The following is a 22,477-nucleotide window of genomic DNA, read 5'->3' on the forward strand; positions in this document are numbered from 1 at the left end:
AGCGGGAAAGTGGCGTGGATAAACGACAACACTTACTTTTCGCTAAAGCGCGTCGGCGGTCCAACGTTGGCGCCAGATGAGCTGTGTGGCGCCAGCTCGGCACAGCACCAGTGTACCAGGGACACCAAGACAAGACAAGAGCCCAGACCAGACTCATACCAAGCCGGACTTTGTTTTTCAGCCTTCGAACGCCACCGAGCCATTCGTTTGTCTCTGAGTTCCCCTCCAGACGAAGAAGGGAGAAAGGTGGGTAGGTTATTATGTCCGAAACGTGAAAATCGGCGTGGTATATTCCTCGAATTGCTTTAGTATATTTGAAAATAATAGTCAACTCACAAGGCAAGGGGTTCTCATAGTTACGAACGTCATGGAGCTTTGCACGGATGCTCGCCCGTTTCTGGGCTTTCGTGCTGTATTTAAAGCAGCCTGGCAACATTGTCATGGAAATTTTTGGAGACTGGAACTGCTTTGCAGATTGTTAGTATGAAAGTTTTACAAGCAATATTGTCCCCAAGTGTCTGTGTTTTTGTAGTCGTTGTTTAGTTCTGCATCGACTACCGCGTCCATAAAGAAATGGAGTAAACGCCGTAGGCTTGAGTTAACGCAAATAAACTGTTTGCTTGGTGAGGTGTTTTAATGTTAAAAGTCATCACCTAGAGTTGCGGGATGGACCCGGTAACCGGAGAAGCGGCTAGCCGACGGGTTAGCTCGCAGACCGCGGCTACTACATAGCTGCCACGCTAGCGCCGGCTGGAGCTGAGTTAGCCAGCAAGGCCGCCATTGAAAAGGGTGCCGCAGTCCAACAACGAACAAGTCTCACGGTGGTGCGGCATGCTATATTCGCACTTAAGACTACGAGTTGTGGAATCTAATTAAAGTTATGGAGTGGTTATCGAAACACACATTTGTTTGTGTATTCGTGCGGACCATGCGTTTCATTAAAACCTAAATAGAACCTGTTTGGGCTTCCCCCACTGCTTTCGTCGCCCCCAATGTTTGTCATCTTTGTCCATCTTGGGCTACTAGCCCAACTCTTTTAGCAGGCTAACTTTGCCATTAGCTGTCGAGCCCCTCGCGTCATTATTGTTTTATGACCAAATGTATTTTGCCGGGGAAACGCGTTCGTGTTTTGTCACGTTGGTGCGAGGTAGTTGACTTATTTGGACATGACTCGGGGCTTTGCCGCTGATCCAATGCGGTTTGGGGAGGGCGGAAGCTAAGTTGGCTTACGTTAGCTCGCGGCAGCCATTTTAGCGAGCATTTGTAGTCCTAAGCTAACTACTGGTGTGGCATTACAAGATGGACTGTTAATACGCGCGGAAGAAGACCCATTTCCGCGTCGGCAACCGCGCCCTTGACTTACTTCGAAACCCAATTTTCGTCCGCTCTTCTTAAAACTGTATTTTCGCCAACGTAAGTATCGCTGCGAGCCACTTCGTTTGCTCGCTGTGTTTTTGCTACGAGGCTAAAGTTAGCGCGCTAAATGGCGACCACTTAGCTGCTAACAAAATGCTCCGACGGCGTTAACCAGTTTCTCCTCGACCGTAGCCAGCTAACTAGCGGCTACGGGAGCTATTGTAGCCGCGGTGGGACGAGGCTATTCAACCACCGGTCCAGCATTTTGATAATAAAACACTGCTTTGACGACGCTTGGTCTCAAAGTGGACGTCGCGTCGGATGGCTCACAAAGGGCCGCGTGAGGTGAAAGGGGTTCAGGGTGGCTGTCCTGCGTGTTTGCGGATTAAACTCTACTCGAGCCAGATGACGATTTTTGGCTACTTTGACGCTCTTTAGCTCGTTATGACTGCTAACGTAGCCTGCTAATTGACACTTGGCCTGTGTTCTGCCGAGGAGAACTCACTTAACTTTACTGTACATTTAGACGTGTGTATATATGTGTGTTTTAATATTCTACTTTCAAAAGATGCCAGACAAGCGGTTCCACGGATGAAATTGTAATTAAAAATATTAAATTGAATTACCCTTTTTCCTTGTCAATTTATCAAGTGACTAATTTTGGAAATTTAAAAAACGTAACCACCTAGATCTGGCGTCCACGTGGATATTACATTTTGGGCAGTGTAGGCCATAATTATATTTAGAAAGTGAGTGTGGCCTACAAGATGACATATAATGACAGCAGGTAGAACTCATTATTGCATTAAAAATATTTTAATCAATTCATAAAAGGCTAATACAATTTAATACATCGGAAATACAATTGAACACTTAAGATGATTTAATTAGAATTGTACAGAATTCAAATCCTTGCTGGAATCATAGTGGTTGAATGGTCTGTCTCACAGTTCTGAGATCAAGCTTTTCAATCCCTGTCGGCAGCCTTCTTGTGTGGAGTTTGCGTGTTCTTTCCCATGCGGGTTTCCGCCCACATCCTGTAAACATACGGGGCTGATTCAATGCTCCAAATTTGTACTTTGGTGTGGGTGGGAGCTCCAACGGTTCTAATTGTGCTCTGTTGGCAATGGTTCGCAACCAGTTCGGGGTATACCCTGCCCCTTGTTAGCTGGATTTGGCTCCAGCACCACCATGTGAGGAAATAAGAGGTACAGAGTATGAATGAATAACTCACTGACCTCCTCGGACAAGATTCACATCCAAATCGTTCAAACTAGGTCGACTTGCTGGAATTGCTCATGTTTCAGTGCCATTGTTGGTGCTAGATGTCCAATCACTTTGGTGGACATTTGCTGCCAACATCTAAATTTTTTTTAGGAAAACATTAAGAACTCAAGATTAGAGTTTCCATTTAAAATAAGATAATTACATTTTATGGCAAAATTTGTCCAGGTATTGAAATAATAAGGTTGGAATAAAGACATCTATGATGTCCGTAATCCATCGCTAGGTGTATTTATAATAGTGCTTCTTTTGTTAGTGTATATTAAAGCAATAAAACATGTTTCCTTCATGCAATTCAGCGATTTACCAGTTACTCTCGTCGACAAGTTGAATTGCCGCAGTGTAAATGTCTTTGTGTTAGGAATTCGTTGAGAATGGATTCATAAGTATTCATTGTCTTCTGCTCCTCACACCTGCTAAATTCTTCCTCTCTGGAATAGAATATAAAATTCTAAATCTTTTCCAGATATCTGAGAGTTCGTGTGATCAGCACGGCCGTGGAGCTTCCCCGACTTCTTTCAACCAAGCGCTAACTTCCAAACTCTCAAAGGCAAGTAAGCCGCCATCGAACACCACCATTGATGGCCAATAGCAGGTTGGACTTGACAATTGCCGTCCTTCTTCTACCTCCAGATCTGCTCACAGACAAAAGGCACCGACCGGCGGCGCGCTCAACCAGACGACAATCAATACCCCGATTCTTAGTTGAGTTCACATCCGGCTCAAAAACGGAGGTCGTGGGGTTGGAGTGTGTGCTCATGGCGGAAGAGACCGAGTGTGACACGCCGGGCCTTGACACACTTGGGTCGGAGTGTGTCATAGCCCACAGCCATGTCGACCTTCACTACGGCGCCGAGACGGAAATCATGACCGAGGAAAAGCGCGGTCTGGAATTGGAGATCCACGGCACCGAGCTCAAGATCCAGGGGCTGGGGGCAGACCTGGGCGCGGTGGCCTATGTGGACGGCATCGTGGAGACGGACCACGATTACATCAAGGTGGAACACGACGACATGCACTGCTTCGCCGGCGCCGAGATCAAGACGACGGGCGAGGCGCTGCTGGGCGAAGTGCTGCTCAAGAACGAGCACGAGATCAAGGTGGAGTCGGATCACGCCGGCGAGCTGACTGTGGAGTCGGAAAACGGCGTCATCATCCACGAGGCGCACGGGCTGCAGTGCAACGAGTGCGGCGAGATCTTCGGCAGCATTTCGGATCTCCACCAACACTTTGAGATCCACAAGGACCTCAACCCGTACATCTGCGTCCACTGCGGCGAGAGCTTTGCGGTGGAGGCCAGTCTCAAACAACACATGAAGATTCATATGAAAGAGAACCCCTACGTGCCAACGGGCGTGGAGATCATCGGTAAGGATGTCATCGACGCCTTCGGCCTCAAATCCCACCAGTTGATCCACCTGCCAGACAAGCCGCACCGCTGCAATGAGTGCGGCAAGAGTTTCGCCGCCGCAATCACCCTGCGGGAGCACATGAAGATGCATTCGGAGGACAAGCCCTACAAGTGCAACCAGTGTCGGAAGAGCTTTGTGCGCCGGAGGCACCTGAAGAAACACCAGGAGGTCCACGCCCGCGAGAAGCCCTACACCTGCGGCCAGTGCGGCAAAGGCTTTGCCACCACCTCCAACCTGAAACAGCATCAGAAGACCCACGCGGCGCACGCCGCCCACGCCGCCGCCGTGCTCTCCGACAAGCCCCACCGCTGCTCGCAGTGTGGCAAGTGCTTCGCCGCCGCCGCCACGCTGCGGGAGCACCAGAGGATCCATTCGGGCGAGAAGCCCTACAAGTGCAACATGTGTCGCAAGAGCTTTGTGCGCAAGCGCCACCTGAAGAAGCACCAGCAGGTCCACGCCGGCGGAAAGCCCTACACCTGCCGGCACTGCAACAAGGGCTTCAACCACTCGTCCTCCCTCTCGCGCCACCACAAGACCCACCTGCCGGTGCCCGTCTTCTCCCAGCCGCAGCCGGGCAAGCCCATGGCCTTCGGCACCCCTCCCAAGCAGAGGGTGCACCTGCAGGGGGAGAAGCCCTACATGTGCCACCACTGCAACAAAGGCTTCAACCATTCCTCCTCCCTGTCGCGCCACCAGAGGGTCCACTCCGAGGGCAAAGGCTACACCTGCGGCCACTGCGGCAAGATCTTCAACCACTCCTCCTCGCTGGCGCGCCACCAGAGGGTCCACCTGGATATCAAGCAGGAGCCGGCGCCGCAGTCGCCCCCCTTGCCCGCGCCCGAGCAGTACAGCGCCATCCCCTCGCCCAAGGTTTTCCCCAACAACTCCTTCCCTAAGCAACACCTCCTCTCCCCGGAGAAGCCCTACCGCTGCACCCAGTGCGGCAAGGGCTTCAACCACTCCTCCTCCCTCTCCAGACACCACCGGATCCATTTAGAGCAGCCCTCCCGTTCCATTCCGTGAAAACCTCGCTCACTCTCTTGGATTCTCGCCCCTTCCCCTTTTCGAACACTTTTAACGAAAACAGAAAAATTGTTACCTGACCCTTTTGGACCAAGTTTCCCAGTTAAGTGCGGGAGCTTTTTTCCCCGACAAGGTTGTCAACACCAAAACTCCAATTAGACACTCGTCTTTCTTCACTTGTTCGGCACCTCCACTGTAAATACTGCTCCATTACTTTTATATGTATAGGGTGATTAGTGTGCTGCCTCTCCCCCAACGAAAAAAAAAAAGTTTTCAATTGACATGCCCAGCGTTGTCTCTACAGGTTTTTGGCCTCCATTATGTGATGCTGTGTTTTCCAACATCTGATCAATGCGCCATTGTGTATATTTATGAGGTTATTTTCTTGTGTACAGAGAGCAATACCGACCGGCTGATGCGCTGACGTTATATAATGATATACGTGGCCATAAACTGAATAAAAACCCTGGTTAGCATATTACACCAGTCTCCTTTCTTTGCTTATTCCATCCTCCTCTTGAGATGAATTAACTAAATAACCTGTTTATAGGCTTGATAGTCAACACGAGTAACTGCTATCAAAACCGGAGCTAAAGACTTGTGTATACTAAAAATGAGATGTAGAGAAATCTGGTGGCGTGGCGCTTGACTGATGTGTAAAAAATAATAAAATACTGAAAAAACTTTTACAAACATATTTTTTTAGGTATGGAGAGGAGAGTATGAAAGGGAGCAAAGAAAGATGGTTTTATAGGAGGGCATGAAAAGCAATATATTTTTTTAACCCCTTCCCAGCTGCGATGATCGTCGTCCAATCCATTTGCCTGGAAGCGAATGCCGCTCCGACACAAATGGATTGGACCGGTATCGCCGTCAACGGTACCGAGTGAGTTAAAGTTGCCCCCCTCGCCCCACCTTTGTTTTTGCCTCAATGTGTAGCATAGCGTTTTCTTGTATTAGTTAGGTGCCTTATTGCATGCTGTAGAAATGGATGCCAAGCTGTTGTTAATTAACAAAAAAGATGCAGGATGAATTTATTTTTAGTTTATGTTCATACCCCTTCGTTTTGATTTGACGTCAATGACACCTTTGTTTGCTTTTACGTATACTATCGTGTTTACATTGTATATTGTCTTTTAATTTCTCCCCTCATCCGTTCTCGGAAATGGCCTATTTGTGTAGAAGAGTAATGTAAAAGAATCCATTGAGGCTTCTCTTGAAGGGCAATTCTTGTAACATCTCCCTTTTTTCCTGAGTGGCACATATGGCTAAATAAAGGCTGTTGACTCTCCTCCTGTCTTGTCCATTTGGATTCAACGTCAAGTCATCCGGCACAGAATTTACATGATGGTGCTGCTTTTCATTGGTGTGCGTTGTACTTCATCCGACATCCTGACGGCGTCGCTCTTGTTTTATAAAAATTCTCACTTGCTGGTTTTGGCTGGATGACCCTCACATTAACAAGAGAACTTGTGAGAATTCTAAGACCACTGGGATAGCTGGTGTTTTTCCCACGCTGATGGGTATCTGTTCCTCTTATGTATTGTTGGGGTTCCCTCTTAAGGCTGTAACCTTCATTTGTAATCCGCTTTTATCTGTCGTCTGCCTTTTAGTTTGTTTTTATAGTTTATTACCTTAAAAATCACTAAAATCTCGAGTTCAACTTGGTGGTCATTTAGGATAAGTCTTGCAAACTGCCTTGTGGTGTAGTGGTTCACTCGCCTGACTTTGGTGTGGGCAGATGCCGGCTCAATTCCCGCTGGTGGCAGTATGATTGGGGGTGCGTTTGGTCATTTGTCTCTGTATGCCCTACGACTGACTGGCGACCAGTCTAGGGTGTAGTATGTCTTTTGCCCGAAGACAGCTGGGGTTAGGCTCCAGCAACCTCTGCAACCCTTTCGACAATGGGCGGTATGGAAGATGAAAGAAAAAAAGGTCATGCAATATGCAGGGAATCTTCATTTAAATAATTCAGACTGCAATTTTTTGTTCCTGATACAAATATCTGGCTGGTTTTTTTAGCCAATGCCTATATAGTGTGCCAATGTTTTTTTAAATTATACATAAGTACTGCATAACTGAATGGAAAACTATTGCTCCCCTTATTAATTAATTAACGTAAAAATGCAAAGCGGCACATATTTACTCACAAAGGGCGCATTTCAAAGTCTATAATTTTTTGCCCAATTAGTGTGCACTAAATTCATGATTCTGTATATGTCGCTGACAGCTTGACTGTATGGGAACTTTGCTTGCTGACACACTGTATTTATATAGTGAAAAGGTGTGAACATATCATGCTTAAAGCATGACAATATTGGCAATCGACAATGACGTTTTCGTCTTCTACCAGTGGTCGAGACGATCCGAAATGGGTAAAACGAGATCAGTTTTTTTTTACAAAATTTACTTTAAAAATCCTGTTCAAAAGTTGTTATATGCCGTAAATTTGAAATGATTAAAATACAGGAAAAATGGGTTGACAGGTATGAAAAAGTCTGAATTCTTTTGACCACATTGTTACGCTGTTGCTTATCAATGAGTAAGATTGGGAATACGCATGCCTTAAAAATGAGCTTTAGATCAGAGAAACCTTCCCCCGCCCCCCAAATTAAATCTAGGATCAAGACACCTATTGTTTTGCTGTCATACATTTTCAATTATGATTGGAAAATGTCACTATATGCAGGGTGCTTATGGGTTTTAGCTGGCCAATACAATATTTTTTAAGACCACTTAGAACAGAATTCAACAGTGACTGCATGGCAAATTTTAGAGGCTAAAATAATACATGAAGAACTCAAATCTAGCTCAAATATTTCATGCAACACAATTTAAAATGTAAGGAATTTAAAACACACCGGATGAAATTCATTGCTATTTCAAAAGACAAGATTAGCATAATTTCATACTTTTAAAGTGTATAAGATTTCTGCAAATTCATTAAGACAACTTACTGTGTACATTTTTATTTTCCACTGCAACAAGAATGGAAGGACATCATCCAAGAGACCAAAACTGTACATGGTTAAATCATTTGTCCAACATTTTTTTCTGTTTTTATTAATATGCTTTTTAAACTGATTCCACACAATTTGTGGTCACTGATTTCAAATCTCCCATCATTTATTTTTCTTCCTGTATGGTTTGGTATTGTTATATTAGCGATACCATATTTATTCAAGTATAACGCCCACCCGTGTATAACGCGCACCCATAATTTGTGACTAAAAATTGGTATAATTTAAAAAAAAAAGTTTTTCTCCACTCACACCAAGGATTGCACCAGTCGGCATGACAAAACATTTATTCACAACATATGGTATGGAAACCTGTTAAAACAAACTACTACCAATATGAACACAATTCTCAAATGGAATTTAAAAAGTCTAATTCATCATCATAATATTTAACATTTTTCTAAGTCGGGTTGATCATCAGATTCACCAAACAATTGATTCCATTCTTCTTGAGCAAGGATAGCGGACTCCTTTTTAAAAAAAAATATTTTTACCACTACTACCCTATAAACTTGCCGAAGGCTATTTGGAGAGGGCTGGCTTTTGTAAAAGAAGGTAGATTGTCGCCATCTGGCGGACAAAGACAAGTTCTAGGTCTCCCATTATCCATAACGGCGACGGAGGGGAGTTTATCACCGGCACAGGGCAGTGTTTCACCGGGATTCATGCATAACGCGCACCCGAACTTTGCTTCAGTTTTTTGGTACAGAATTTTGCGCGTTATACTCGAATAAATATGGTATATTAATGGGTTATACAGATACTATCAACATTTTCAAAAAATGCCAGTTTACCTTTTCGGTCCTTTGCATTGTTGTCCACATCACTTTGTCACAGTGTAGTTAGTGATTTTCAAATATTGGAGTACTTTAGCAGTACAGTACAGCTCGTGTCACATTTCCCTAATTATTGTTTTTTCTACGTATTATTTTGCTACGTCTTGTTACTTTGAGCTATTTTTTTAAAGTCATTCGCTACATTTAAACAAGGTTGTTTATAATATTCAACTGCTCATAACTAAAAAGTGGAAAATATTTTTTTATGATGAAATACAGTGGTACCTCGGCATATGAGCAGCTCTACCTACGAGATACTCGAGCTACGATGAAAATTTTGATCAAATAATTCACCCTAGATACGGGAAAAACTTCGAGATGCGAGAAAGCCAGGTGGCCAAGGCACTGTCTTGCCACATCTCTTTCGTGTATAAAATATATCTACGATCACGGGGCGGAGCTTTGCATTAGTCAATGCATAATACCACATACAAAGTGAACAAAGTTACAGAGTTGTGCAAAGAAAAGGCGAACGTTGACAATCAACATTAAGCGTGAAATAATTGAAAAATATGAGAGTGGTGTACGTGTCACCGAGCTTGCTTTTCCGCCGGCGCAGTAACATTCACAACAGTTAGCAGGAGATAGTGTGACCGAGTCAACTATATGTGAAAAAGCCAGCGGAATTTACATGGATTTGATAACAACGAAAGGATCTGAAAAGGGGGAGTCTTCAACACCTTCAGAAGCCTTTAAAGCGAGTCATGGCTGGTTCGAAAAATGTAAAAAAAGATCTGGAATACACTCGGTAATCAGACACGGGGAAGCAGCAAGTTCCAATTTGAAAGCTGCGGTGGAATTTATCAAGACATTTGCCTCGATTATCACCCAGGAAAGTTACAACGAAGTGGCAAGAGTTTTCGGATTTTGTAGAAAAGAGGCACCCTGACAAGCTGGCAAGTGATCGCACGTTATCGTATTGTGATGACATTTGTGCGCGTCATTTTCGAAATATTTTTGAAGGGAAGGCAAAAACAAACAACTCTTGATGCGTTCGTTTTGAAGACTCCGGCTGAACGTCCGGGTGGAGTCAACCCGTAGAATAAAGGTAAAAAAGATTAAAACAAAATTAGAATTCAGTTTTGTGTAAAGTTACATTAAACATATGTTTGAGTGTGTCTGTATATATTAATCCAAGTTAATTTAAATTTGTTTGTTCGGTTACGAGTGCGTTGTTGCCGTGGATAAAGTCCCCCCGCCTGCTTCTACGTATGTGTATGTCCGTCTGTGTGTCCTCCACGTCTAATTTTATAGTTCTATTAAACACATTTTAGTACTATTAAACCACTCATTATTTGTTACTTTGTCAATATATGGCGAATTAGAACAAATGCAAATATTTTTCCAATCCAATATCCAGTATTTGATGTTTTTTCAGAGGGTTGGAACGAATTAATTTGTTTTCAGTTCATTTCAATGGGAAACGTTCGCTTGAGTTACGAGAAGCTCGATATACGAGCTCAGTCCCGGAACGGATTAAGATAGTACGTCGAGGTACCACTGTATGGGTATCTAACTTTTCTTTTTTTATGCTCTGAGTCCATGCAGTTATACTAGACAATATTCTGTGACACTAAAAACAAGTGCCAGTCCCACCAAAACTAAATGGATTGGATATCGATCATTGCCAATGGCACTGGAAACTGATCAATCACTGCTAGTTTTACATTTTTACCGCTTTAGAAAATATTCACAATAAGGACAAATATACAAACCATATCTGTAGAAACACTTGCATAGAATTTGAGATTGAAGCACACGTGGACATGTCGAGATTCTTCTTACACGTTCATAACGGGGGTGAGTTGCAGCAGCGAGCTCTGTGGTCGGATGGCGTTGCTCTTGGAGTGTAGTTTGTCCAAATTCTGGAGGAAGCCCCTCCTCTTGAGACCTTCCAGAATAACGGTGTTGCTCGAGGCCAAACTTATGTGGTTACTGCATGGAGATATTGCATGGTATATTTGATAAAAATGGCATTATTCGGGTGGCAATAACATATCTATTCCTACACGGAAGGCAGACTAGTGAGTTCAAAGCGTTTAATTGTGAAATTGAAGCACGGCACAGCAATTATGCTTCATTATCAAAATCATTGCCTGCTGTCCAAGTATTGGATGTTAGCATTCATTACAAGCTGTTTGTTCAGCTTTATTGCCTTTTACTTTAGAAGGAAAGAAACACAAATTGATGAAAAGCAGCAATACGGCCTGGAGGTCTACCACTTCTCTCACTACAGTGTTTATTTTTGCCCGATTGACTACAACGTTTTTTTAGGAATTGACTCTGGTGCGAAGAAGCCAGAGTATTACATGATTTAAACAGCAGCTGTGATGTCAAGTTTTATATTTCATAATGTTGCAAGTTGTTCCAGTTGTTTCAGATCTGCAATCTCTCAGAAGCAGGGAATTTTCATAGCGACAAATTACAAATATAACCACGTTTAATATCTTTGATGGCATTCAAGGAGGAGGATATTGGAGCCGGAGACCAGGTGGGTTTCTGGTCACAGCAAGCTGTGTTGGTGTAAGGCAAGGGTGTCAGACTCGGTTGGTTCGCGGGCCGCTTTAACGTCAACTTGATTTCACGTGGGCCGGACCATTTTAGATATAATATTTAGATTTTTTTAAATAAATGGATTAAAAGAACTGGATTAAAAGCCCTGAATATTCATTTTTTATAGATCTAAAACAATGTTTATTTAGCTTTTTTTTATATATATTTTTAGATTTTACAAAATGATTTTTGAACTAAAAACACAGAAAAATGGATTAAAAAATTACAATTATTGATTTAAAAGGGGGGAAATCAGGAAATTTAATATACATCTATACTCTTCATTTTAATTTGATCCTAAAACAGAAAGTCAGCACTCATGATTTACTTTCCCGGGCCGCCACTTTGACACCTGTGCCTTAGGGTGAGGGTGTCACATTCAGTTTGGTTCACAGGCCACATTCACGCCTACTAGACGTCATGATTTATTTTCGGCTAAAAAGGTTAAATTAGGGGCCCCATTGACGACACAGGACAGGAGGGGCGATTGAGCGTTCGAGCCTCTTTTATTGAATTGGACCCCTATCTTTTTCAATGGCAAGAAATTGGTTAATTTTGCATTACTTCCTTGTCGTTTTAGAGTACTTAAAGGTGACATTGTACATTTTGGATTATTTCCTATTAATTTGGGGGGATTTTAAGGGCCGATTCCTATTAATTGGTCTCTTTCTGCTGATTTTGGGGCATTTGCAGGTTACTTTCTATTGGTTTTGGGGCATTTTAAGGGTCCTTGTTGACTCATTGGCTGCCATTTAAGGCGCCGTTTTGACTGCAGGGCATGAAAGAACGAATGTGACTCCAGAGTCAAAATTGTGCAAAGTGCAGTAGTGCACGCACTCAATCACGCAATTCACAAAATTCTGGTTGTGCCCCACGTGTTCCCCCCCAAAATAGGCATTTGATTCCCTATGTACAGTATGAATGAAATTCACAGTCTCTGTCTGGTAGAACAATCCCACAGGCCAGATCGGACCCCCTAGTGGGCCACTTCAGGCCTGCGAGTTGTACGTTTGACACCCCTGCCTTCGGCTCTATTGGATTGTGTCATGGACTTAACAATTGTGATGTGGCTCCAAATAATAGCAAGAAAAGCGAAGCAATCTGAAGATTGTGCTGTTGCCGGAAACTAAATAAAAATGTTTGTGGCTTGATTAAGTGAGTGTTGATGTAAACTTTTATGAACAACAAACAGCCTCTCACCGTGGGGAATCTATCCCGCTGTCTCCTGTTATGCTGTGGTTCTCCACCAGTTCTCCTGCTTCTCCCGTTTCCCCCGCCCTGGGCCCGCTGAAAGCAGCTCCAGTAGTCCGGGAAAATCCCATCTGGTGATAATCCTCCCCTGGCGATTCCTTTGCTTCCGTCCAGTGGGTCGATTCTCCGTCGGCCTCGTCTGTAGACTTGCGAATGGTCTCCGCGTCAGACTCCGCTTCACTCACCGGACAGTAGTCAAAGATGCTGCTGTCAAAGGCTCCGGGTAGTTCGGGGTGCTCTGAATTAAGACAGGACTCGTGTACCGTTTCCTTGACCAGGTCCTCTTCCCTGGAGCTCGGTTCATCTTGAAGGGATAAGGTACTCTGCTGAGGATACTGGCACATCCATGTGGTCACGTCAAGTTTGCCGAGGGTCAGAGAAGTTCCCCTCTGGTTCATTGTGTGGCTGTCGATGGAGGCGAGTTGTTGGTGGTGAAAATTGGAGCCGCAACAGTGACCGATGGAGTCATGACGTTTAGATTTGGTATCACATTGATGGTAAACTAAATGCTGGTGAAGGCAGTTTGGTACGATTTCTTCCTCATTCAAGCACAGGGAGCTACCGGTATCCTCATCCTCAAGATGGTCTGCTCTCTGAAATAGTCTGCGGTCATCTTCATGTTCTGTTACTGAAGCAAGGTCATCAACTACTGGTTCTACCATACCGAGAGTACTTTGCTCTCGGCTGACAGGTATCGTTGTTGCGTCCTTTGAGTTTAGATTTGTTGAAAGCTCATCAGGCGTTTGCGAGCCACTGGTTAGTCTGAGTGAGTGCTTCCGCTGTAAAGAACTCTTTGTCCAAATTTGATCAGAATTGGCGTACTGTTGCATATTTGAGAGGTCCGCGTCCAAAAATTGGTTTCCGTCATCTTTGAGGTGAAGGTTTTCTCTGCTCTGCATACCGCTCCCTTCCCTTCGACGTCGTAACTTGTCGTCGATCCGCAAGGTGCAGCTCTGCGGGTATGTTGAGTTGTAGCCCGCCAGGGAATCACAGTTAAGATTAAGGTCGGACTGCGGCAGAAGGTCGCGATTGGTTTCCCTGTCCTGATCATACGTGTCTTCAGACGTTGGGGACATCGTTGTTTGCTCTTTAATGGCTAACCTCATCTTTGTCTGATGCTGGTCCCAAGATTTGGAGCGATGAGTTGTTCGGTCTTTTCCTGACGGTTTGCCCTCTTTTAATTTTGAATGCTCCCAATTGGCGGCGGGATGAAGACTTCCAGTCTCCAGGGGAGGGAAGGGGTTTTCAATGCGTTTTTTGTAAAGCAATTTTCCCTCCACGGCATTTTCTGCTTTATCTGGTTCATCAATTGGGATTTCTACCGGCAGATGGGTAGGGATCAAATCCTCCCTCTCTGGAAAAGCATGGGGACATGCAGAAAGCCTGCTTTTGATCCTGTCCCGTTGCTTTTCTCGGGAGGAGTGCACCCGACGTTTACTACGAGAGCTCTTCTGGGCGGATCTTTTCATCGACCTGGAGTGGTGGTGCCGCGCTTTTGAACTCGTCACAATATCCGTCGACATCCCCTTGTCTACACCTTTGTCCACAGCCTTCTCTCGTCTCTCCTCCAGCTTCTTCATCAGGACCGTGTGACGTGTCAGGTTGTCCACCGTCAGTTCGGGGTTAATGCGCTTGATGATGGCGTGCTCAAGGTCGCGAGGCAAGTTATTAAGATCATCTTCATCTCTTACCGGCCACTCTTCAGGTGGGAACTGCCCTGAGAATGAGACATACTCTTTCTTCGGCTTTTCTTTTTTCGCTCCGTTTCTACGAAACAAACTGAGACCGAACCTCCTGCTCAACTTGTTATCTTTCTCTTTGCGGCCAGCGGTGTTGGCTATACCCGTGGCTTTGCTGAGCACGCTTACATGGCAGTCTGCCGCCGTGGATGTTGTCTGGTGGTGCACCGAGGGCTTGTGATCTGACGGTCGGGGCCATTTCAAGCTCTTGGCCGTGCCCTCGCTGACGGAAACCGAGACAGACTGCTGATCGGGAACAGCAGCAGGAGGGGGAAGGTTGGGTGGTAAGCTGGTGGATGTCTGGAGTGCATTGAAGCAGCTGCAAGACTTGCAGTGAGCCGCCGGGGTTGTCTGAATGCCCTCCACGCAAATTTCGTTACTCAGAAGGTAAGTAATAGGAGGAGGGGAGGTGGGTTCCTCCGCGGAGCCCGAAGTCCACCAGGTGTTCTCTCGGTCCAAGTTGCTGGTGATAAAATAAGTCTGAGGTGTGACGATGAAGTAGCCCTCGCCCGTGTGATAAATTTTGCGCTCCTTGATCAGAGTGCCCAAGGTACTGTAGAGGATGTCCTGAGTTGGGATTGTTATTCCTGAAAAAAAGAGCCTTTTTAATCCTTGTGTAGTTGAGGACAACTGGGACGCTAACGTTTACGATGGATTTTTTTTCCACTACTGACCTGGATGTGACCTGCTCATGTGATTCACAAGCGTCTCCTGGCTGACGACAACTTGGGAGGAGTTCATGTCTGAGATGACGGAGCACAACACCTCTGCCAAAGGGATAAATTGAGACTGGGGAATGGGGGACATCTGCAACGGGGTCAGGTCTCCTGCAAAACATCAGCAAAAACGTTTGATTGTGAGAAAGTGCAGGTGGAAATGCATGCAACCGCACCTGAATTCAAGCCTTTCCAAACAATCCTGAAATTTGCCCACTAACCACTTCTTAAGCCCCAACCACGGCTGTCTATTTATGCAAGTCACATGAACCGTGGCTGTCTGGCTGCGTTGGACATTCCAGCAGCACCAGGACAAACCGCAGAATTCCGCCACTCCCCGCAGCAGTGCCTGCAGGTCGCCTGCTGGCTGGATCGCATATCTCGCCCTGTGTATTTTTAAGACTCCCATATCATAGACCAGGAGTCGGGAACCTTTTATGATGGAGAGTAAAAACACACTAAAATGTGTGCTATTTGTAGTAATTTAACTACTTTTTAAGGACAAAAGTTCTGAGATCTTTTGACAACATTGTCACACTGTTGCTAATCAATGATAATCAATGGGAGTATGCATGCAGGAGAATCTAATGGAAATAAAAATGTTTAAAGCCGCACTGGAAATAGTGTCGGCGCCACAATGCTCACGCAACGCTCCTATTGGTGGGTCGTCGGACGTTTTGTCGAAAGACGTTTGGTCCCCGGACGTTTGATCAACCGGACGTTTGGTCGACCGGACGTTTGGTCGACCGGACGTTTGGTCGAACGGAGGTTTGGTCGAACGGACGTTTGGTAGAACGGACGTTTGGTCGAACGGACGTTTGGTCGCCGGGTTGTTACTATTGAAACCAGCTCTCAAAATTATAATCATGAGAGAGAGAGTGAGTTTAATATCTAAATATCTAATATCAAAATATCAATAGTAAACTCTGTCATAATTTGACAGCGAGCGAACCCGGCGACCAAACGTCCGGTCGACCAAACGTCCGGTCACGCTATTAGTGCGTTCAGGACTGAGCTTTTTCAACAGAGGTTGGTTCCCAAATTTTACCTCACAGGTTAGCGGAGAGCCATATGCACCTATCAAAAGAGTCACATATGGCTCCCGAGCCATAGGTTCCCTACCCCTGTCATAGACGTACTCATGGAAAAACATGATTATTTTTTTCTTGTAGTCTGAATGTAAGTTCCATGCAATGTCAACCACATCAGAACTGAACCCATGGACAGTTCGCTTTCTTATGGGAAACTGATAGTAAAAATGTAGATGGGATATCAATCAAGCCATTTCGGATTCATGGTTGTTCCCATGGCCGGTGGGTCTGGATCATATCACTGACTGAGATTTCTTTGTATGACGAGTACAAGTGTAAAAATCTTACTTGTAGATTACTGATGCTCTGAAATAACCCAGAAGCAGAAAGTGGATGACTGGATGGGGCAGACGCCTTAAATAAGAACATTTAAAAGACCAGAGCTGCATATCTGACTGGAGTTAATCAATGACACCTCAGGGAATTAATGTCAGTACATTCCAGAGTCTCAGGTCACAATCAAAAATATATACATAGTATCTGGTATCAGGTTGAAATACGAGACAAAAAGCTAAAATATTAGGAAAAATTGTAGACAAAATACAATGACATAGCAATGAAAATGTGTAAGAAACTACTTTTACTAAAGATAAAATGGTAAATAAAATATTGCATATAGCGCATAAATGGATGAAAATAATCAAACAAATAAAACAAATATTTCCCAACAACACAAACTAAGTGGTAAGATAAAAAAAACAGTACTAAAACTTTACCAGGAAAAGACAATTAAAATAAGACAACTTAAAAATACACAAACGTGTGAAAATGGCAAAAACAATACATTGGAAGTACCAAAAACAAAACTTATGAGAAGTAACTTGCAAAAATTGATGAAAGATGCCATATTTGAGGAACCTAATGAGAAAAAAATAAACAGATAAATAATTAATTTAATATGAATAATATATAAATACACCTTTTAGATTGACGGGGGGAAAAACATGAATAATCCAAAGATAAAGGAGGTCACATGGGACTTTTTTTTTTTTTTTAAATTACAAATGAATTGATTTACTTAACACCATCATCAACATTATTTTAGATTATATACATTTTGGCTCCTCCAAATAAAGTTGAGTTAGTACAGCATAGCTAACGAAAACGATAACAACTGTATTGGGTCTCCGCTTAACTTGAAGCTCGTACACGCGCCCCCAAACACAGCAAAGTCAGCACTTGATGTAAACTAAACATTTACGACCGTCGCATTTGAGCCACTTACGCACAAGACAGGGGAAATAAACAACACATCACATCACATCTGCCGTAGGAGCGCATACTGCCGAAAAAGTCTATGAACTGTACCAAGTGTTTTTATTTGGATTGTACACCGACATATTTGCAAAATCAATAGAGGAAAACCACAAAGGACATTGTGTACATATATAATTTGATGCTTATGTAAGTTAAAAAAAACACAATTAACAGCACTTAAAGCTCGTAAGAATCAGTAGAAAGGGGGTGCTTTTTGTCATCCTGATCCTGACACATGGGGGGATTGGGGGAAACGTTGAAAAAAAAAAAACAGCACACGCGAAGTGCAGGACATCACAACCTCACTACGGAACTCTAAACAGTTCAGCCTGACCAGTCAATTTGCACTGCTGACTGTGCTCCTCATTGTGTTGCGCTTCCTATAGGAATGTGATGCACTGTCAGATGCAGGGAGCAAAGCTCAGATCAGCTCAGACAAAAGGAAAGGCAACAATTAACATTGTAGGGCTCAATAATCTCCTGACAATTCAATCTTTTAGAAGTGACTTAATGGTGCTTTTCTCTAACAAAGTCTGATTTAAATGAATTGGACGTCTATCCTTGTCAATGACAGGCAACAAGTTGAATACTACGTGAAAAAAAAAACGTTTTTACCGTGTTAAGCAAGGGACATTATTTTTTTATAAACAACTTATAGTTCATTCATTTTCAAAACACCTTATCTTTGTCAGGGTCGAAAGGTGCAGGAGCCTATCCCAGCTGTCTTTGGGCGTAATCAGTAATCCCTCGTTTTTCGCGGATAATGCTAATCGAAAAACCGCAAATTAGGTTCACCCCTATTATTACTACATACCATACTACATGTTTTCAGGCTTGTACAAAAATAAAAGTACACATGTAAAATTATTAAGTGTATTTATTAAATATCAGTTACAGGTATATGAAGACTATAATGTATTAATGTCTGAATATAATCTATAAATTTAAAAAAAACATAAACACTTTAAGTACTGTACTCAGTGAAAATAATTCCTCTCAAGTCACTTGATATGATATTCTATTCCCCCGCTATTGTATATTCCTTCTTTGGGGCTGAGAGATGGAGCGATGACCTGTTGCAAGTTTCAGCGTAGACTTACATTTTTCGGAACTTTTTTTTATACACATCAGAAAAAAGCCGCTAAGTGAAGAAGGATCACAGTATATATTCTTTTTATTCATACTCAAAAACCTGAGGAAAAAATACTGTAATGCCAAAATGTATGTCCCTCCTCACTCGTTTTTTTGCCTGTTTTGTGGGCATTCTACTCCTTTTGTCCTACAGAGAAAGAATAACCTGCTGGCTGGCTGCCATTGCAACTACAGTGACAGTTTGAGTATTAAACTAGGGAAACTGGGAAAATGCTTTACCTGACTTTGTCGATTGGTCATAATGAAGTTGCATGATGGGTAATGTAGGAAGCAGATCTCAAAGACAGAATGAGATCAAATGCAAAAAGCAAAGAAATCCACATAAGTACTTTAATCCCTTGCATTGATGAAGAGATTAAAAAAAGAAAAACTGTGTCCCTGTGAGAATGAAATGCTTTCATGGGAGAGAACGGAAAAACAGGACCACCTTCTCTCTCTTTTTTTTTTCTTAAGTCTTCTGAGCCTGATGAGTGCCACATGGCCATTTGGGTAGCTGCCACATGAGTCCGATTTCATCACTCAACCCATACAATAAGCCATCTATACGCGTCAATAGAAAAGCAGTACACACTGACCAGCCACAACAGCATGAAATGCAGAGCATTACATAATTAGTAAACAAAACCATTTAAAAATGCAAAAACAGCAGCCAGAAAATACATTAGCATAAATGTGCATGTAATTGATAAAAAGGGTGTCTGAAACCACAGAATAGAAGAAATAAACTATTAAGGAAAGGAATCATTTTAAAAAGCCAAAAAAAGATCACAAAGTATTGAACTAAAAATGCACAGATTATAGAACAAATGTAAAAATTTATTAATTCATATACACACACATACATACTAGTAGTAATAAAGGTTGTGCTATAAAATAACATTGCCGATACGGCTGGTGTGCTTTCAGTGGTGATATAAATTCTAAAATAGTGTAGTAGTCTGCAAAGATATATATACAGTGGTACCTCGTCATACGACCGCTCGTCATACAAAATTATTGTCTTACGGCGGAAATTTCGATCGAATAATTCGCCCGTCATGCGATCAAAATTTCGTGATGCGACCAAGCCAGGTCTCTTTTGCATATCTTTCGTGTATAACAATATTTACGAGCACGGAACGATTAATTCAGATGAGTTTCTCCTAAGACCAGGAAACGCGCAACGTGCATGCAAAAAGAGGGCTTTCTGGGTAATGAAGTACACTCGTGCACACAACACCCATAGGCAATGGCAACCTTTCCCAGAATAAAACTTCATTACCCACAATCAATACGTGGGTGCGCTCAACCATTGTATTTCCTGTTATTCTTTCTAAGGAAAGAAGCTCCCGCGATCGTTCTTTAAAGACTATTTCTCGTTGGCAAGTGGTCGTGCGTTATCCTATTGTGAGGACATTTGTGTGCATCATTTTGGGAATATTTTGAAGGCAATACAACAGCAAACAGTCCATCGATAGCGAACGTGAGGGTGGAGGCGTGGCAAACCGCCAACCCGGAAAACGAAGGTAACAAAAGATTACAACAAAATTAGAATTCAGTTTTGTGTAAAGTTACATTAAACGTATGTTTGAGTGTCTGTATATATTAATCCAAGTTAATTTAAATTTGTTTGTTCCGTTTACGAGTGCGTTGTCGTGGAATATATATATATATATATACATACATATATACACATATATACATATATATATACACATATATACATATATACATATATACATATATACATATATACATATATATATATATATATATATATATACACATATACATATATATATATATATATATATACATACATATACATATACATATATATATATATATATATATATATATACACACACATATATATACACATACACATATATACATACATACACACAATACAATACAATGCTCAGTTCTTTGTCTGTGCAGGACATTTTCCAACTTTGAGTCCTTCCCCAGCGCACCGACATGTTTCTGGCAGCAGAAGTGGCCTCGTAAAAAGCAAGTCCCTCTAGACGTGGCAATAGAGCACTTTACTATCAACATCAGCGAAACCATTAAAAATGATGCTAACAAGACTGCCACCATTAGCAAAAAAGTTGGGCTGTAGCTGCCTCACCATTATTAAGTCACCAATCATCCAAACCATTGTGACTGAAAGGGCTAGCAGAGAAGCCCCTCCCATGAAACCTAAACATAAATATTAAGCTAACTAAGACAAAATCAAAAGAAACTAGTAAAACAAGCCAGGAGTTTTGTGTTGTCAGCTGTCGCCATAGAAACCTTTAGTGCGATGGCAACCAAAACCAAAGAAAAGGCAAGAATGAATGCGCACTTGGTTTGCATTGAAGGTCTGAACCTGCAAGAACTTTTTACACTCACATAGTCAACCATCTGCATGAACTTTAATCCAAATTTAAAGACAAGAAGCAGCTAAGCGGGTTTTGTAATTTACCAGCCTGCTCCGTATTGTTATAATTGAAACAAGACAGTCGTGTCTTTGAGAGCTCTCTGTGAAATGTGATACTAATGCACTTGTGTGCATGTGGAGGGCGCGACGGTGGGGGGCAGACAGGAGACATAATGAATGGCCTTCCAGAGTCAGACAGTCCAGCAAAGATGCACACTTGATGCTGTTCTATCACAATTTGCAGTCAGGACAGTGTCTCGTTTCCATTACTAATGTGTCTGAGTCTCTTTTTGGCCTTGGTGATTATTAAAAAAAGTCAGCTATAAAAGTACAACTATAATGATACCAGATCAATGGGATAAAGATTGTTAAAAATGGGGATGTAAAAGTACTGAATGAGAGACAAAATGACGCAAATAAAGTTAAAATATTCACTATTTTTGCTGTCTGGTAATGACTATAACTTTATAACTATTCAACCAAAGAGTCTGAACATAGAAACCAAATTTAACAAGAATAAAAGTAAGAATTGTAAGAGGAAAAAGTCAATAACGGGAAAAAAAGTTGGTGAAATTGATGAATTAGGATAAAAAAAACTTTTTTAAATACTGTAATGGCATTCAAATAAAAGTTTAATGTTAAGAAAAAAACTTTCTAATAATGGTGTCAAAATGTTCCATCAAAAACTCTTAGGAAGAAAGACCAAACCAAAAATTAATAAGTGTTTTTTTGTAAATGTTACAATACAGGAAGAAAATAGAAGAATAACAGTTTCATTTTTCCCCAAAAATAATATTAAGAAACCCTAGTACTAAAACACCACTAAACCAAAAAACATTTAAAGTTATCATAGGATAATAAAGTTAAAAAAAGACCACTGAGATGTTTAAAAAAACATGCTAACAAGAAACCATTTTTGAGACAAACAATACAAAAAACTTGCAGTTTCTCAATCAAGTCTTAATTTAACAAGAGTAATGGCATAACATGCAAAAAAGTTGGCAATAACCCCCCTTTCATAAAAAAAACAAAGATGAAACGAAGAGCCTCAGTAAGCGCGGTACTCGGTCGTTTGGTCGCCGGTCTTTTGGTCGCCCGGAAGGTTATTGATAATTACCATTTAAATCGTTGCTCAAATTCCCTAAATACAAACTGTGAATTATTATTTAGTCATACTTAATGCCCTATTAATTATTACGCTAAAGAAAAGCTCCAAGTTTCCCGTACTTTTATTGTGTTTTGTTGGAGAACTTGTTAAGACCCTGACTGACGTCCCTTCCTAAGGGGACAACTCATGTACATACAAACTCTTATACTTTTGGTCGCCCGTTGTTTGGGTCCGGGCGACCAAAAGACCGCGACCAAAAGTCCGGCGACCAAAAGACG

General features: G+C 42.4%; 2 protein-coding genes across 4 annotated transcripts in view; one reads left to right on the plus strand and one right to left on the minus strand.

Annotated features, from left to right (window-relative positions):
• Window positions 1–6,366, plus strand: LOC144084533 (uncharacterized). Of its 2 annotated transcripts, none has more exons than XM_077613065.1 (3): window positions 1–246; window positions 3,107–3,190; window positions 3,274–6,366. In XM_077613065.1, the coding sequence occupies exon 3, from the start codon at window positions 3,399–3,401 to the stop codon at window positions 5,073–5,075; it is 1,677 nt and encodes a 558-aa protein (XP_077469191.1). In that variant the 5' UTR covers window positions 1–246; window positions 3,107–3,190; window positions 3,274–3,398; the 3' UTR covers window positions 5,076–6,366. The 2 variants fall into 2 exon arrangements, with proteins under 2 accessions (XP_077469191.1, XP_077469190.1); XM_077613064.1 differs by lacking the exon at window positions 1–246 and adding an exon at window positions 1,215–1,413.
• stox1 (storkhead box 1) overlaps window positions 5,953–22,477 on the minus strand; it is a 22,935-nt gene continuing 6,410 nt past the window's right edge. Inside the window, exons 2-5 of one of the 2 annotated variants that reach the window (XR_013303842.1) lie at window positions 15,149–15,301; window positions 12,685–15,061; window positions 10,647–10,866; window positions 5,953–6,970 (exon numbers count right to left, since the gene is read on the minus strand). Coding sequence is in view for 1 of the 2 variants with exons in the window: in XM_077613063.1 (XP_077469189.1) it covers window positions 10,713–10,866; window positions 12,685–15,061; window positions 15,149–15,301 (2,684 nt within the window). In the remaining variant the exon portion in view is untranslated. Of the gene's footprint in view, window positions 6,971–8,028; window positions 10,867–12,684; window positions 15,062–15,148; window positions 15,302–22,477 lie in introns of those variants that run through there. The other variant, XM_077613063.1, reaches the window with a different exon arrangement.

This window comes from Stigmatopora argus, chromosome 11 (genome assembly GCF_051989625.1).
Source record: "Stigmatopora argus isolate UIUO_Sarg chromosome 11, RoL_Sarg_1.0, whole genome shotgun sequence".
Classification (NCBI taxonomy): Eukaryota; Metazoa; Chordata; class Actinopteri; order Syngnathiformes; family Syngnathidae; genus Stigmatopora; species Stigmatopora argus.

Bases quoted from the DNA above. Each gene is read 5' to 3' on its own strand.
- LOC144084533 (XM_077613065.1), top strand. From the start codon at position 3,399: ATGGCGGAAGAGACCGAGTGTGACACGCCGGGCCTTGACACACTTGGG.